Below are 16826 nucleotides of genomic sequence, written 5' to 3' on the forward strand. Positions count from 1 at the left end.
CATGAGTGTTTTTATCATTATTTCTATATTAAAAGTAGAAGAAAATGGTCTGATAGACCAATATCAATGATCTGTTTTATATCAACTTTCAGTCCTTTAGTAATCACTAAGTCTAATGTATGACCTGCTTTATGTGTAGGCTGATTTATGAGTTGTCTCAAATCAAAAGAATCCAGGAGGTTCATAAATTCTTTTACTTTTAGATCACACTGATTATCTATATGAAAATTAAAGTCGCCAACTATTAGGAGTGTGTCATAGTTAGTAATTAAAATTGACATTAAGTCAGAGAATTCCTCAAAAAACGACGCGTTATATTTAGGAGGTCTATACACGGATAGTACTAGAACTTGAGAATCTCCATGAATAACAACGAGATACTCAAAGGACTTGAACTTACCAAAACTGACATCTTTACATTTTAATCGGCTCGAGTAAATGTTAGCCAATCCGCCCCCCCTTTTTCCCTGGCGGTTTGCGCAAGTAAAACTGTAATCGGAGGCAGATTCGATTAAAACTGCGCGCATCTGAATTCAGCCATGTTTCATTTAGTGCAATAAGATCTATTTTTATCACTAATAAGATCGTTGATAAAAACGTTTTGTTAGTTAAAGCTCTAACATTTAATAGTGCCATATTTAATGTTTCGGAGGTGCAGAGATGAGTACTATGTGCGTTATTGTTATTTGGAATAGGAACTAAATTATTATTATTAGCGCTCTGTGTATTTTTGTTTAATCTGTGATCTGTTTTATAGTTTTAATACATTGTTCCTCTAAAATAGTGATTTTAATTAGATTATTGGAGTTTATGCCGTATTTCCTAGGTTTTCTACGTGCATTGAGATTGCTTATTACAGTATTAATGGTGTGCACTTTAACGGAAGACTCTATTAAACATTCATCATGTCCTGGCACAGCAGTATTATTTCGGAAGGGGTTAAGAGCAGAGATAGATAGTCAAGAAAACGAATTACCTTCGATATGTTTTCGGAGAGGACCGGGCGAAACTGTTCGGATGCAGGCCATCACGCTTGAAGAGACGCGGCCTTTCCAAAAAGAGATTCCAATTGTTGATGAAACCGACATCCTTCTTCTTGCAGAAACCCTGTAGCCAGTTGTTCAACCCTAGCAGACGACTGTAGTACTCGTTGGATCGTCTGGCGAGAGGTAGTGGACCCGAAACGAAGATCTTTGCCGATGGGGTCCTCTCCTTCGTGTCTTTAATCAAAGCTGCGAAGTCAGCCTTCAGGATTTCTGATTGTCGGTGCCTTATATCGTTTACGCCGGCATGCAAGACGATTGATCCAACTGCCCTCTCCTTGTGTTTCTCGTAGACTGCTGGCGCGCGTTTCATTACATCTCGGACACGAGCACCGGGAAAACAAGAAACAAACGATTTTGCATTAGGGCATGCGACATTAAGGTTTCTAACGATAGAATCACCTACCACTAATACATCACCAGGTGCAGAAGGCGAAATGGGGACGCGGAGAGGGTCAAACCGGTTCTGAGATAAAATGCTCGCCTGTGCCGATGGAGGTGCTCTGGCCTTGAACCCCCGCCTGCATAGCTGAAATCCACCGAGGTCAGCAGCGGCGTCGCTCGAACGCCGGCTGAGGTCGGCACAACGCGGGGTTGGTGTTTCGCCGGTTCCAGATGGCAAGGACAGTTTATCCAACAGCCGGGCCTTCAGATTTCTCAGGTATTTCCGTCGGGACAGGAGTTTCTGAATCTGTTCATCAAGTGCTTGGAGTTCCTCAATTACGATTTCAACGCGAGTTACCCCACTGTCGGCCATTTTCTGCTTCGTGCCCTAGGAGAAATGAGAGAGAGAGAGAGAGGTTAGAGCTCGACCAAAAAACATATGAGAAAAAGGCAGTGATTCAAAGTCTTGAAAGTACAATGAATGAATTTACTGATACAAAATGATGGTTATATAGCAGAACAAAACATGTGACAGGAAATGGTTGGCATTGCAGCAGGAACCGGAAACAATGTCATTCTGATGACCCGGAAGTGAGGTGGTTTGTAGGTGCCGGAAGTGACGTCATAAAGGTTGGCCGGAAGTGACGTCATTTTGCCCATTTTGGAACCCGGAAGTTGCTGGATTATTTTTCTTCTTGTTTTCCGTTGATGAAAGAGAGTTCAGGTAAGCACCACGTGACAACCCCTAATCTTGCGATGTTTTACTCACCTTTAGGCTCTTTGACTGCCTCCTAATCGCACATGTGTGACACTGTGCTGCGAGGTTTTAAGGCTGAGAGTGAGGGTGCCACTCAATAGTTAGGGGCAGTACGAGAAGAAGGTGTTCATGGCTGATAAATGGCCTATAGTCTAGAGAGCTGAGTCTTTGTATGTTTAAATGTATTCTTGTAGACCAAAAGTAATATTTAGGTCTGAGATATCACTAAAACATCGTATTGTTGTTCATACCGATGATAGATAGATAGATAGATGGATAGATGGATAGATGGATGAAAGGCATTATATGATAGATAGATAGATAGATAGATAGATGGATAGATAGATAGATAGATAGATAGATAGATAGATAGATAGATAGATAGATAGATAGATAGATAGATAGATACTTTATTAATCCCAAGGGAAAATTCACATAATCCAGCAGAAGTATAGTGATACAAAAAACAATATTAAATTAAATAGTAATAAAAATGCATGTAAAAGCAGACAATAACTTTGAGTAATATTAGCATTTACTCTCCCGGATGGAATTGAAGAGTCACATAAAATAATAATAAGTAAGTCTCCTGAAGTGCTGAGTGACAGGCTGTGTTATTCCTATAGCACTTGTGTGGTTTAAAGTGCCAGAGGTTAATCAGAATGTGTGTGTCATTCATGGGGCAATGTTGTGGTGAAGGTCGGTGTGTGTGCTTATCTATGTGTGTGTGTGTTCATCTTAAGGTGCAACAGTAGACCAACCCAAACTTGACGAGAACATTTACCCTTGAGGAAACAGGTAAAGGGCAAGTAGAGGGAAAAGTGCACTTGGTTGTCTTTTCTATGAAGTCTTTTGTCATTGGTGTGGTGTGGATTTCCTCATCTCACTTTGAATTGTAGGCCCATTGCAATTCCATAAGGAAATGTATTGTCTCAGTCCAACAAAATCGCCATGTGGATGTTACTGTTAGTGCCAGACTTGGAACACAAAACTACAACCTTTGAGATACAGAGGGGATGCCATCAAAGCCTACTAATCAAGCTGATGCAGTAAGAATTTATTTGTAGCTAATGTTATCTAGATCTTTAGAGTAACTTACCACACTTTTGGGGCTTTTTTAATTTAAAGGAAATCATGTGAGGCTCTGCCAGTTACATTAAGACATCCAAAATGCAGTTGAAGAGGGTAGTGGTTCTGAGTCTTTGATGTACAACAGTTGGTAAAGCTAAAGTGTGAACAGGACTTGGATTCTGTAACCAATAACAATGAATGCCCGTCCTGCACTCTTTCCCCTTTCAGTTATTTTCTTGTTGTCTACATGACCTATTTTTTTTTTTAATTCTTAGGTGGACATGTCGCACATTTCAATAAAGCTTTGTCTTCTTTTGTTATCACTAGTTTATGCCATAGGTGAGTACTGAATATGATTATATCTTGTAAGGTGGTATGGATATCAGGCACCTGAGGAGCCCCTTTGGCATTGTGGATTCTCAACATTGTCCTCATACTTCATAGTGTTGATTATAAACAGCCATTTATCCCATTCCTTGTGTTGCTCACTCATGCAGAATCCAAGCAATTTCTGATTTATGCTTTTGATGGGACTGGCCTAGTGGTGTTATGCAGTGGTTAACAATAGAATCCCTGAAGCCTACTCGTAAAAACTTGTAATCCCGGGCTACCTTAAATTCCTTCACACCACATCATCAGCATCTTTTGTTTTGCAATTACGAGGTCTTTCATAGCCTTCAGGGATTCTTGAGTTAATGTTGTATCTCACTGTACCTTGTGTACACCTTATCTGCTGTCAATACCACAAATACTGATTTGATTTTGAAAACAACTTTTTGTACCATGAAGGGATTATAAAACATTGTTTAGTAAGAGCTTGGAATGTGTATAATTTTGGTTTTAAGCATTTAGCTTTCTAGAAATCGAAAAACTGGTGATAACCATGGCCACATTCACCTTCTGCAGCGAAAAATAGCCTGGCAATTCCAACTTTCCTCCTCAGATGCATGTCCAGAGCTCATCTTTTGCTAAAATGGACTGTTACTGCCTGGAAATTCAACTATCCTTACACGAAAGTCTGTCAACTGGATGCCACAAATCTTCATGCCTCACTAATTATCCATGAGGTCAAAAAGTGATCAGCCTTGACAAAGAAATGAATAATGAAAACAGCTAAGGAAATATTCAAAGGAAATCTGTAAAAATGATATCTATGTATGGACTAACTTTAGAAAAAATGAAGCCAAAGCAGCAATGAAGTGTGTGCGTATTTAGTTGTTGAACTGATGTGCTGAAATACAGGTCACACTTTTTTTGCTTAATTCTTTGAATGTTATAAAGACACATATTTACAATGAATATGTAAAGCAAAACTGGCTGCACGGCCCATTAAAACAAAATTGCAGAGATTCTAATATATCAGCTCCATTGTATTTTGTATTGACACAGTACGTCCAGCTTCTCTAAAGGATTTGCAAAAGAAAGCAATGGAAAAAGAACAGTAAACAATTTAACACTAGAATTACCAAAGCTTACGAGAAAACTCATAAATCCGGCCCACCTTAAATTCACTCGCTCATCTCCATTCAGCATCTTTTGTCTTGTAAATGTATCGATAATCCCAAGCAGCCTGCTATACTATCCCCCTAACCGCTAGAGAAACTGCAAAAACTGTTGGATAAAGAAAAGAGGATGAAACATCAACAAGCTTCTGTTCCAAGCCATCAGCAGTGTAATAGTAACACAGAGAGAGAAGTGTGTACATTTCAACAGGTACACATGTCGTAAACGTAGAAAGAACGGTCCTTACGTGTGTGTGAACTGTTAACATTTGAATCTGATGATTGCATATAGCGCTGAACTTACTGCTCTGTACTATTCTTTCCTCTGCATGTCCTGGAGTAAAAAAGAAACAGCACTGTGCACCCAAAAGTGGGCACTGGGAAGATTGAAAAAAAAAACCACGTTCACTAATTACAAGCGCAAGATGTTATGCGAATGAATATGAATAATATGAATAATGTTGCATCAGTGCCAGTGTTTTCCAAAATGTTCCATACAGGTCATAAAATGAATTATTCCAAATATCATATATACTGTACCTATGTCTTTGTTTTTTGTCAGTGCAGCTTTGACATCATGGATCATGAGGTGCAAACTAATTCAGCGTGAGCAGGAACAGTCAATAAAACTGAACAAAAAAAAAATCAAGTGACGGTGATTTACGAAGAAGGCAGATTCACCAGCGTTTGTGTGTCAGCTTTTATCTCTCCAGATCAGAGAATTTCCAGTTCCATTGTTTCAAAACACCACTCACATAAAGTTATTCCCAGTTTCAGATAAAAAGTAACCATATCAGATCTGTGTGTATGTTTTTATTGTATAATAGTAACAATAAAAGAAGCTGACTACTCTAAATGGTAAATTGGCCTGGGAGCTCATATTGTACTTACGACCTTCGTATTATAAGTCGGCAGTTCTAACTACTACACCATAGAAACTGTCATATTGTACTTAGACCTTTTGCGAAAGTGTTTATTTGATATTTGGCCATCATCCTTCACACATTATACAGTTCATGTCTACATTTTGTCATTTATTATTGAAACATGAAAAATATTTCTGTTTTAATGATGTTTTTACACAGATTCTTGTAGACACAAAACACATATCAAATAATTTCCCCATACAATTTTGAGTAGCTCACTCCCAGATAATCAATCAAGGCAGAAACTTTGAAGGGAGAACTTCTTGCTCATTCTGAGTCTGTGGTGTGGGGGGGTTGATGGTATGGCAGGCTGTTTGGGCTTATTGACACATTTAGAAGACAAAAGACGCTGACGGAGAGGTGCGAAAGGATTAAAGGTGGGCCGGAATTACAAGTTTTTTCGTTGGCTCTGGTAATTCTAGTGTTAAGCTTCTATTGTAATATTTTTCCTATCCATAAGATGATGTAGAGAGCCAGAGGTGGATCCAGGAGGGCTGGAGTCCCTGAACTTGAACTATTGTTCTGCCCCAGCTAGGTGTTCTGAAGGAACAACAGAAAAAAATAGTGTGCAATGTCAAGTCTTAGAAGTTAAGTAAACATGAATAGACACTACACAAGAATAGTAAATACTGAGAAGGTACTGAAAAGTGTATGGGCAACCACTAAAACCACAGAAACAGCATCTGAAATTACAAGACAGAAAGGGATAGGGTATGCAGTGTCAAAGCTTGTGATTCCACTTGATAGCCATCAGCACAGACAACATGCCATGACAATTAATAAGAACAAGGAAAGTCTTAGCCTTCAATTGTCTGTTTTGAAAGAGAGAGAATAGATCTGATACATTCACCTTGAGCCATGAAAATCAGTTAATGGCAGTTTGGACTGCTCTCTGAAATTGTTGTTACACCACACATATTCTGAAGTGGCATTAGAATTTACAGTTTGTGCAGAATCATCACTTTCATATGCTTCACTACCACTATAACTAGAATCAGTATTGCTGTCAGTGGTCTTTGCTGAATAGCTGGAACTTAAAACATGACAAATTTCTTTCTTCTGCACACGGTTTCTGCTCTACCACCTGTATTAAGATCTCCTTCTCTGATAAATGGTGCTCCAACAGCCACCCTTCATCACTGTCTGCAATTCACTTGATGACTGGTGGTGGACAGGTTATTACAGGAATAATGAAAAAAGGCTTAAAGTGGACTCAGTTGGTGTAATAAGAATATAAGTTTAACGTCACTGTGCTCTGTACAAAAATTATTTTATAAATCCACTCACATGTACAGGCCAGGGCAAATTTAGCACACAGGGCCTCTCAGCATTTAAAACTGCTAGACAAGCATTTGAAGAGAGAAGGGGAAAACTACGAAAATGGGCATTGTACTATTTCTGTATGTTATGAAATTGAATCCTCTCCTTCCCTTGTTTGGAACCTAAGTAAGGGCCTGCACGTGGATAAACCAGTATAAAAGACTAAGACAGCAGCCAAATACTTTGAAGCAGACGGACGGATGGGTGATATCATCATCCATCCTAAAAACCCTTCCAGCGCAGTGATGAAAAATGGCAGACTGTATACATCGAGATCCCACCTTGATAAAGTCTTGTCATGGCTTCCCGTCTGTAATACCGAGTAAATCGTCATTAAAGAAAGCTAAGTTATTTTCTCTTATGTGATTTCTTACTGCCATATCACTATGGAAGGGATATCGCCTTTTAATATTATATCTATATAGTGTGGTATATGGCCGGCAGTTCATCCCGGCCAATACCCCCATACCGCCAAATGCAGCTCTTCTTGCGACATGGAGGTGCCCCGAGTTCCAGCAGGGCATCATGGACAGTGGAGTTTTACATCACAGCCCTGCTGGATACCATGGGGACCTCCAAGGGACGCTGCAGGAAGGCACAAGGATTTTTATTATACCCCGGAAGTATTTTCTAGTCACGGGAATGGAAATAACTAAGTACTTCCGGGATGAAAAAAAGAAGAAGTTTTCAGTTGACCCGGAATTGATAATGGAATCATGGACTGAAGGACAGAAACACTTCGGGGTCACAAACTATAAAAAGACTGTGTGAAACCCCAGCAAGTTGAGCTGAGTTGGGAGGAATGGTGATGAAGTGTCTGGGAGTAGAGGATTGTATTGTGTATTTGATTATTGATTTATTATTGGGAGTATAGTGGAGGTGGAGGTGCTTTTTTGGTCTATTGTAAAAATAAATGTATTATTTGGACTTTTATCTGGGGTTTTGGCATATTGTCTGCGGGTTTGCAGGAGCGACAGTGCCCCCTACTATCACAATCGTTTTCAGTTACTTAAAACGCCGCAATTACAAAAGAACGTATTCCAACTAGGGAGCTATCGCCCCCTACAGGAACAGTTGGCAAGTCTATGGCAAAATATTTTTTGTAACACAAAGAACAATTTTTTATCATACATGTTCATTCATTTGAAGGCCCTTGTAGTTGATGCATACCTAAGCTGCAGACCATGTTACCTTGTGCAGAAAACCAGCCATATTAAGGGCTATGAGACCAATCAAGCTTATACAAACATTTACCTGCCTCATCTGTATTACAGCCATAATATGGCTGTCAGTAAAAATTGTATGCAGTACGTTCTGTGTAATTATATTTTTGTTTATCAATGTTCTTCCTTTTAGCAAGGAATAATGCCCAATTCAGTTCATAAGTAGCATGGATAATTTGACAGCTGACAGTTCTGCATTTGAATTTGGCTGGGTGTTCTTCTGTATTTCATATATTAACACTAGAATCCCTGAAGCTTATGATTTTTTCCATTGTCCCTGACCTCCATAACACTAGACTCCCTGAAGCCTATGAAAAAACTCGTAATCCTGGCCCACCTTAAATCCCTTTGTACCTCCTAATCAGCGTCTTTTGTTTTGCAAATATGTCGATCAGTACAAGCAGCCGGCTATCCCATCACCCCCACTTGACAGAGCTCAACTCTTCCAGCTCAAGCCAAGGCTCCTTATCTGGGTGTGATGTGCCTGGAGTTGCAGTGGATAAATAATACAGTATATCGTTATTTGGAATACATGCATTTAATGTGTGTTCTGTGTCTACAAAGATCTGGGTAATTGTAGGATGAAAGGAAATGTGAGAAATGCAAGAAATGCTGAACACATACTGAAAGCAGACATTTTTTCCATGTTATACTAAAAATGATGTGAAGTGTATAATATGTGAAGACTTTAGTCCAAATATCAAATAAACGTGTTTATTTAGAAACACATGAACCCTCACCTCTGAGAAAGAGAGCTAGGCCAGCAAAGTAAAACTTTAAGCTAGAAAAATAAGTAAATAGATACATTAATAAATGAATGAAGATAAATGGATTAAAAGAGGGGAGATAACCTGCTCCCTTAATTTAAATGCTTATTCGTAAATATTATTGATGAGATCCTGCCAGGATTTGAAAAAGTTCTGCACAGATCCTCTAACTGAGTATTTGATTTTTTCCAGTTTCAAATAATATAAAACATCAGTTACCCACTGACTTAAAAGAGGAGAGTTAGGATTCTGTGTGCCAGAAGTGTAGTGAATGCAATGATAGTTTGTTTGTCCTTCTCCTCTTTAAGTCCCTCTGTGAGCCCACCAAACATAGCTGTTAATGGGTTAGGAGGGATTGTGACACCAAGGCTGTCTGAAATGCATTTAAAGATTTTGGTCCAGAATGATGTTAATTTGGTGCAGGCCCAAAACATGTGGCTAAGTGAGGCTGGAGCTCGATTGGAGCGTTCGCAGGTTGGATCTCGCCCTGGAAACATTTTGGACAATTTTTAAGAAGACATGCGTTCGATATGTAATTTTGAGTTGAATAACTGTATATTTTGCACATATGGAGCTCGAGTGAATTTTCTGCATTGCTACCTTCCACTCCTTTTCTGAGTAAGAGATCCTATTCCCACTGTACTCTTGGATATTTGAAAGGGAGGGACTGTAAAATGATTTATATATTGCAGAAATGCTGTCTGAGTCCTCAAGACTAATCAATGTTTTTTACAGCATAGAAGAAGGTGGGAATTGAGGAAAATTGGGCAGGTTTTGTTTAACAAAGTTTCTAATTTGAAGGTAGTGAAAGAAATGTGTTGTTGGAAAGTTAAATTTGGTGTGTAATTGTTCGTAGGATGCAAAGACGTTATCTATGTACAGATCTCTAAGTGACTTAATCCTGAATGTTTTCCAGACATTAAAAACTGCGTACGTTTGAGAGGGTGGAAAAAGGTGGTTCTTGGGCAGAGGTGCCACAGATAAAAGCTTGTCTATCTTAAAATACTTCCTACATTGGTTTCATATTCTGAGTGACTGAAGCACAATTGGGTTGTTAGTATATTGGCAAAAACTTGTATTTATTGGAGCGCAAAGCAGAGATTTTATTTCTATTGTGGACCAAGCCTGTGTGTGTTCATCTATTTCTGTCCATGTCCAGGCTTTTATAGTTTGTATGTTTGCTGCCCAGGAATAAAACTCAAAGTTAGGTAGAGCCATGCCACCTTCTGCCTTAGGTCTTTGTAGGGTTGCACTTTGGATACGTGGATGTTTGAATTCCAAATAAATGAGGTTATTGTTGAGTCTAATTTCTTAAAAATGATTTATTGATGTATATTGGAATATTTTGAAATAAAAAGAGAAGCTTAGGAAGAATATTCATCTTAACAACGTTAATTCTTCCAGCTAGAGTGAGATGAAGGGTTGACCATCTGTACAAGTCTTGCTTAATTTTTTTCCATGCAGACACTGAAATTTTGTTGATAAAGAGCTTTATGTTTACTTGTGATGTTAACCCCGAGGTATTTAAACTGATCAGCAATGATAAAAAGGAAGGTGTCCAATCTAATATTGTATGCTTCAGTATTTACAGGAAAGAGTACACTTTTATTCAAATTAATTCTGAGACCAGAAATCTTTTGAAATTCTATTAGTGCCGTTAGAACCACAGTTTTTGTGGATCTGATATATACAGTACCATATCATCTACATAAGAGAAATGTTCTGTTCAAGTCCTTCTCTGATAATCCTCTTTATCTCATAAGCATTTTGACAGTGAACTGCCAGTGGTCCAATGCCATCCATCCATCCATTCTCTTCCTCTTATCCGAGGTCAGGTCGCGTGGGCAGCAGCTTGAGCAGAGATGCCCAGACTTCCCTCTCTCCGGCCACTTCTTCTAGCTCTTCCGGGAGAATCCCAAGGCATTCCCAAGCCAGCCGGGAGACATAGTCCCTCCAGCGTGTCCTGGGTCTTCCCGGGGCCTCCTCCCGGTTGGACGTGCCTGGAACACCTCACCAGGGGGAGGCGTCCAGGAAGCATCCTGATCAGATGCCCGAGCCACCTCATCTGACTGCTCTCGATGCGGAGGAGCAGCGGCTCTACTCTGAGCCCCTCCCGGATGACTGAGCTTCTCACCCTATCTTTAAGGGAAAGCCCAGACACCCTGCGGAGGAAACTCATTTCAGCCGCTTGTATTCGCGATCTCGTTCTTTCGGTCACTACCCATAGCTCATGACCATATTTGAGGGTAGGAACGTAGATCAACTGGTAAATTGAGAGCTTTGCCTTACGGCTCAGCTCCTTTTTCACCAGAACAGACCGATGCAGAGCCTGCATCACTGTGGACGCTGCACCGATCCGCCTGTCGATCTCACGCTCCATTCTTCCCTCACTCGTGAACAAGACCCCAAGATACTTGAACTCCTCCACTTGGGCCAGGATCTCTCCCCCAACCCTGAGAGGGCACTCCACCCTTTTCCGGCTGAGGACCATGGTCTCGGATTTGGAGGTACTGATTCTAATCCCAGCCGCTTCACACTCAGCTGCAAACCAATTCACAGAGAGAGGAAGATCACGGCCTGATGAAGCAAACAGGACAACATCATCTGCAAAAAGCAGTGACCCAATCCTGAGCCCACCAAACCGGACCCCCTCAACACCCTGGCTGCACCTAGAAATTCTGTCCATAAAAGTTATGAACAGAATCGGTGACAAAGGGCAGCCCTGGCGGAGTCCAACTCTCACTGGGAACAGGTTCGACTTACTGCCGGCAATGCGGACCAAGCTCTGACTCTGGTTGTACAGGGATCGAACAGCTCTTATCAGGGGGTCCGGTACCCCATTCTCCCGGAGCACCCCTCACAGGATTCCCCGAGGGACACAGTCGAATGCCTTTTCCAAGTCCACAAAACACATGTAGACTGGTTGGGCAAACTCCCATGCACCCTCCAGGATTCTGCTAAGGGTGTAGAGCTGGTCCACTGTTCTGCGACCAGGACGAAAACCACACTGTTCCTCCTGAATCCAAGGTTCGACTATCCGATGGACCATCCTCTCCAGAATCCCCGAATAGACTTTTCCAGGGAGGCTGAGGAGTGTGATCCCTTTGTAGTTGGAACACACATTCTGGTCCCCCTTCTTAAAGAGGAGGACCACCACCCCAGTCTGCCAATCCAGAGACACTGTCCCCGATGTCCATGTGATGTTGCAGAGACGTGTCAACCAAGACAGTCCTACAACATCCAGAGCATTGAGGAACTCCTGGCGTATCTCATCCACCCCCGGGGCCCTGCCACCAAGGAGTTTTTTAACCACCTCGGTGACCCCAGGCTCTGCTTCCTCATTGGAAGGCATGTTAGTGGGATTGAGGAGGTCTTCGAAGTACACCCCCCACCGACCCACAATGTCCCGAGTCGAGGTCAGCAGCACTCCATCCCCACCATATACGGTGTTGACACTGCACTGCTCCCCCCTCCTGAGATGCCGGACGATGGAGCAGAATCTCCTTGATTCCGTCCGAAAGTCGTTCTCCATGGCTTCCCCAAACTCCTCCCATGCGGGAGTTTTTGCTTTAGCAGTCACCGAAGCTGCATTCTGCTTGGCCTGTCGGTACCTATTAGCTGCCTCCAGAGTCCCACAGGACAAAAGGTTCCGGTAGGACTCCTTCTTCAGCTTGATGGCATCCCTCACCACTGGTGTCCACCAACGGGTTTGGGGATTGCCACCACGATAGACACCGACCACCTTACGGCCACAGCTCCGATCAGCCATTTCAACAATAGAGGCACAGAACATGGTCAATTTGGACTCAATGTCCCCCACCTCCCTCGAGGTTCTGCTGGAGGTGGGAGTTTCCAAGACATGTGGCCACAAGTCCGACGACACGACCACAAAGTCGATCATTGAACTGAGGCCTAGGGTGTCCTGGTGCCAAGTGCACATATGAACACCCCTATGCTTGAACATGGTGTTCATTATGGACAATCCGTGATGAGCACAGAAGTCCAATAACAAAACACCGCTCGGGTTCAGATCGGGGGGGCCATTCCTCCCAATCACGCCCTTCCAGGTCTCACTGTCATTGCCCACGTGAGCATTGAAGTCTCCCAGCAGAACGAGGGAGTCCCCAGAAGGTACGCCCTCTAGCACTCCCTCCAGGGACTCCAAAAAGGGTGGGTACTCCAAACTGCTGTTCAGCGCATACGCGCAAACAACAGTCAGGACCCATCCCCCCACCCAAAGGCGGAGGGAGGCTACCCTCTCGTCCACCGGGGTGAACCCCAATGTACAGGCTCCAAGTTGGGGAGCAATAAGTATGCCCACACCCGCTCGGCGCCACTCACCAGTGGCAACTCCAGAGTGGTAGAGAGTCCAGCCCCTCTCAAGAAGATTCGTTCCAGAGTCCAAGCTGTGCATTGAGGTGAGTCTGACAATATCTAGCCAGAACCTCTTGACCTTGCACACTAGCTCAGGCTCCTTCCCCTTCAGGGAGGTGACATTTCACGTCCCAAGAGCCAGCTTCTGTAGCCAAGGATCGGACCGCCAATTTCCTTGCCCTTGTCTACCACCCAGCTTACACTGCACCCAACCTCCTTGGCCCCTCCCATAGGTGGTGAGCCCATGAGAAGGGGGACCCACATTGCCTCTTCGGGCTGTGCCCAGCCGATCCCAATGGGTGCAGGCTCGGCCACCAGGTGCTCGCCATCGAGCCCCACCTCCAGGCCTGGCTCCAGAGGGGGGCCCCAGTGACCCATGTCCGGGCAAGGGAAAACGCCATCCAAAATTTTTTTTTATTCGTCATAGAAGGTCTATTGAACCGTTCTTTGTCTCATCCCTCACCTAGGACCAGTTTGCCTTGGGTGGCCCTACCAGGGGCATAAAGCCCCGGACAACAGAGCTCCTAGGATCTTTGGGACACGCAAACCCCTCCACCACGATAAGGTGATTGCAAAAAGCAGTGGTGACAGGGGGCATCCTTGTCTGGCACCACGCTCTAGTTTTAAGTAGTCTGAATTAATGTTAATACAAACTGAAGGTTCTGTATTGGTATACAGTAGTTTGATCCATGAACAAATGTTCGGGCCAAACCAAAATTTCTCCAATGTGGTGCAAAGGTAGTTCAATTCAATCATATCAAATGCTTGACATTGTGAGTGTATATATTATATTAAACAGGCATCGAAGAGTGGAATCTAAATGTCGGCACATTGTAATAAGTCCTTATTTTGTTTAGGAAAGGCAGTAATTAATGTTTGGCAAAAAATTTGAGGTAGAATTTTATTGTCTCTAGTTTCTGTAAATATTGCTAATAAAAGGGGAGCTACCTGAGTTGAGAATTTCTTATAAAATTCGGCCATCAAGGCCTGCTTCTTTTCCACTCTGCAGTGAGTTTATAGCATCTAGTAATTCTGATAGTTCCAGAGGTTTATCCAATTTCTCCCCACTAAGAGTATCTATTTGTAGTATCTATAATGAATCCAGAAATGCATTAGATTGTGTCTTGCCTTCTTTAAACTTAGTAAAATATAAGGATTTATTTTGTCTCTGTTTGTGCTTGTGATTGATAGGATTGCATTGCGAACTTCTTACATGAGGATTTGTTCATCTAAGATCTTATTAGCTTTCTCTCCATGTCCATAATAATGATGTCTTGATTTAAGTATGAGTTGTTCAGTTTCTTTACTTGTTAAGAAGTTGAGTTCTGAATGCAGAGCCTGCCTTTTCCTATGAAGTGCCTCACTTGGACTACTGGCATATTCTTCACCTATTCTAGTAATTTCGGTGATTAGCTCTGATACCTTCTTGGTTTCCAATTTATTTCTGTGGGAAAGATATGAGATAATCTGTCATCCCTCAGAGAGGGAGAGGCAAGTTTGTTGTACCATGTGAACGTCACTGAAAGAATAAAATTGAATAATAAAAAAAACAAGCGCTAAGTTTTACAAGTAGCCAAAATTTACACCGGATGTTATGGACTCAAACCAAATGTTTGTTTTTATCATAGTATAGTAATAGTTAGGTGCATTGGCGATCCTAAATTTTTCCTAGTGTGTGTGTGTGTGTGTGCCCTGCGGTGGGCTGGCGCCCTGCCCGGGGTTTGTTTCCTGCCTTGCACCCTGTGTTGGCTGGGATTGGCTCCAGCAGACCCCCATGACCCTGTAGTTAGGATATAGTGGGGTGGATAATGGATGGATGGATAGTAATAATAAGAGCAGCTCAATACTCAGAGCGGCAAGACTCAAACCTGGTATCTTTGGGTTATAAAGCAGCAGTTCTCACCTCTACGCCATTTAAGAATCCATATCAATATCCAGTCAATTGACATTTGAGATTGGGTTTTTAACTCACTGACAACAACATGTAAATCGAATTATTATTTTTTTTACTTTGATTTTATTCTTGAATAAAAATGTATGTTTACTTGATATTTGAACTAAAACTTTTTCAAGACCTAGCAGGATCTAATCAATAATATATTTTAGAATAAGCATTTAAATTGAGGAAGCAGGTTCTTTCCCCTCTTATCTTTATTCATTTATTAATTTATCTATTTACTTATTTTTACTAGCTTAAAGTTTTACTCTGCTGGTCTAGCTCTCTTTCTCAGGGGTAGGGGTTATTTCGAACCTATTTTTGTAAAACTTGAGTTATTTATATGTAATGTTATGTGATTTTAATAAGTCAACTCCCTGTCAATTGACATTTGAGCTTGGGTTTTTAACTCATTGACAGCAACATGTAGATTGATTTTTTTTTTTTCTTTGGTTATATTCTTGAATAAAAATGCATGTGTTTATTTGATATTTGGGCTAAAATCTTCACAGATTATACACTTCACATCATTATTAGTATAACATGGAAAAAGTTTCCGCTTTACGTATGTGTTCAGCATTTCTTGCATTTCTCACATTTCCTTTCATCCTACACTTACCCAGATCTTTGTAGACATGGAACACACATACAATGCATGTATTCTAAATAATGATATACTGTATTATTTACCCTCTACAACTCCAGGCCCATCATAAGCAGATAAGGGGCCTTGGCTTGAGCTGGAAGAAGTTTTTGCCCGAGTTGAGCTCCGTTCAGGGCCGTTTGAAGGAATTTGGGGGCCCCAAGCAAAATGGACATGGAGGCCCCCCGCACGCACGCACGCACGCATGCAAAGGAACCACAGCATAGCCATACAGTAATCCCTCCTCGATCGGGGGGTTGCGTTCAGAACCCCCGATAGACTAAAAATCCGCAGTAGAAACCATATGTTTGTATAGTTATTTTTATATATTTTAAGCCCTTATAAACTCTCCCACACTGTTAACATTATTAGAGCCCTCTAGACATGAAATAACACCCTTTAGTCAAATGTTTAAACTGTCCTCCATGACAAGACAGAGATGACAGTTCTTTCTCACAATTAAAAGAATGCAAATAGATCTTCTTCTCTTCAGGAGCAGAGAATTTCAGAGGGAGAGAGAGAGAGCGCTCGCAAAGAAAAGCAAACAATCAAAAAATCAATAGTGTGCTTTTAAGTTTGCCGCGGCATTTTTTAGAGGAGCGTTAGTATCTTCTAAAGTAAACAGTCTCTGTGCAAACAGCCCCTCTGCTCACATCTCCTCCATCAGACGCAGACAACATCGGAGAGAGAGCGAGATTAAAGCAACAATCAAAAATCAATACGTGTGCTTTTGTGCTTTTAAATATGCCGAGCACCGCAATAAAGCGGCATTTTTTTAGAGGAGCGTCCGTATCTTTTAAGCAAACAGCCTCTGTGCAAACAGCCCCTCCATCAGGCGCAGAGAATGTCAGAGAGGGTGAGAGAGAGACAGAGACAAGCA

At 41.8% G+C, this 16826-nt stretch overlaps 1 protein-coding gene across 1 annotated transcript in view; it reads left to right on the forward strand.

Annotated features, from left to right (window-relative positions):
* Positions 1 to 16826, forward strand: part of LOC120520279 (CD276 antigen homolog) — a 113865-nt gene that overhangs the window by 15158 nt on the left and 81881 nt on the right. The window contains exon 2 of the mRNA XM_039742774.1: positions 3531 to 3594. Within this exon, the coding sequence (XP_039598708.1) occupies positions 3537 to 3594 (58 nt within the window). The 5' untranslated portion in view covers positions 3531 to 3536. The remainder of the gene's footprint in view (positions 1 to 3530; positions 3595 to 16826) is intronic.

Source organism: Polypterus senegalus, unplaced genomic scaffold, assembly GCF_016835505.1.
Source record: "Polypterus senegalus isolate Bchr_013 unplaced genomic scaffold, ASM1683550v1 scaffold_2544, whole genome shotgun sequence".
Lineage (NCBI taxonomy): Eukaryota > Metazoa > Chordata > Cladistia > Polypteriformes > Polypteridae > Polypterus > Polypterus senegalus.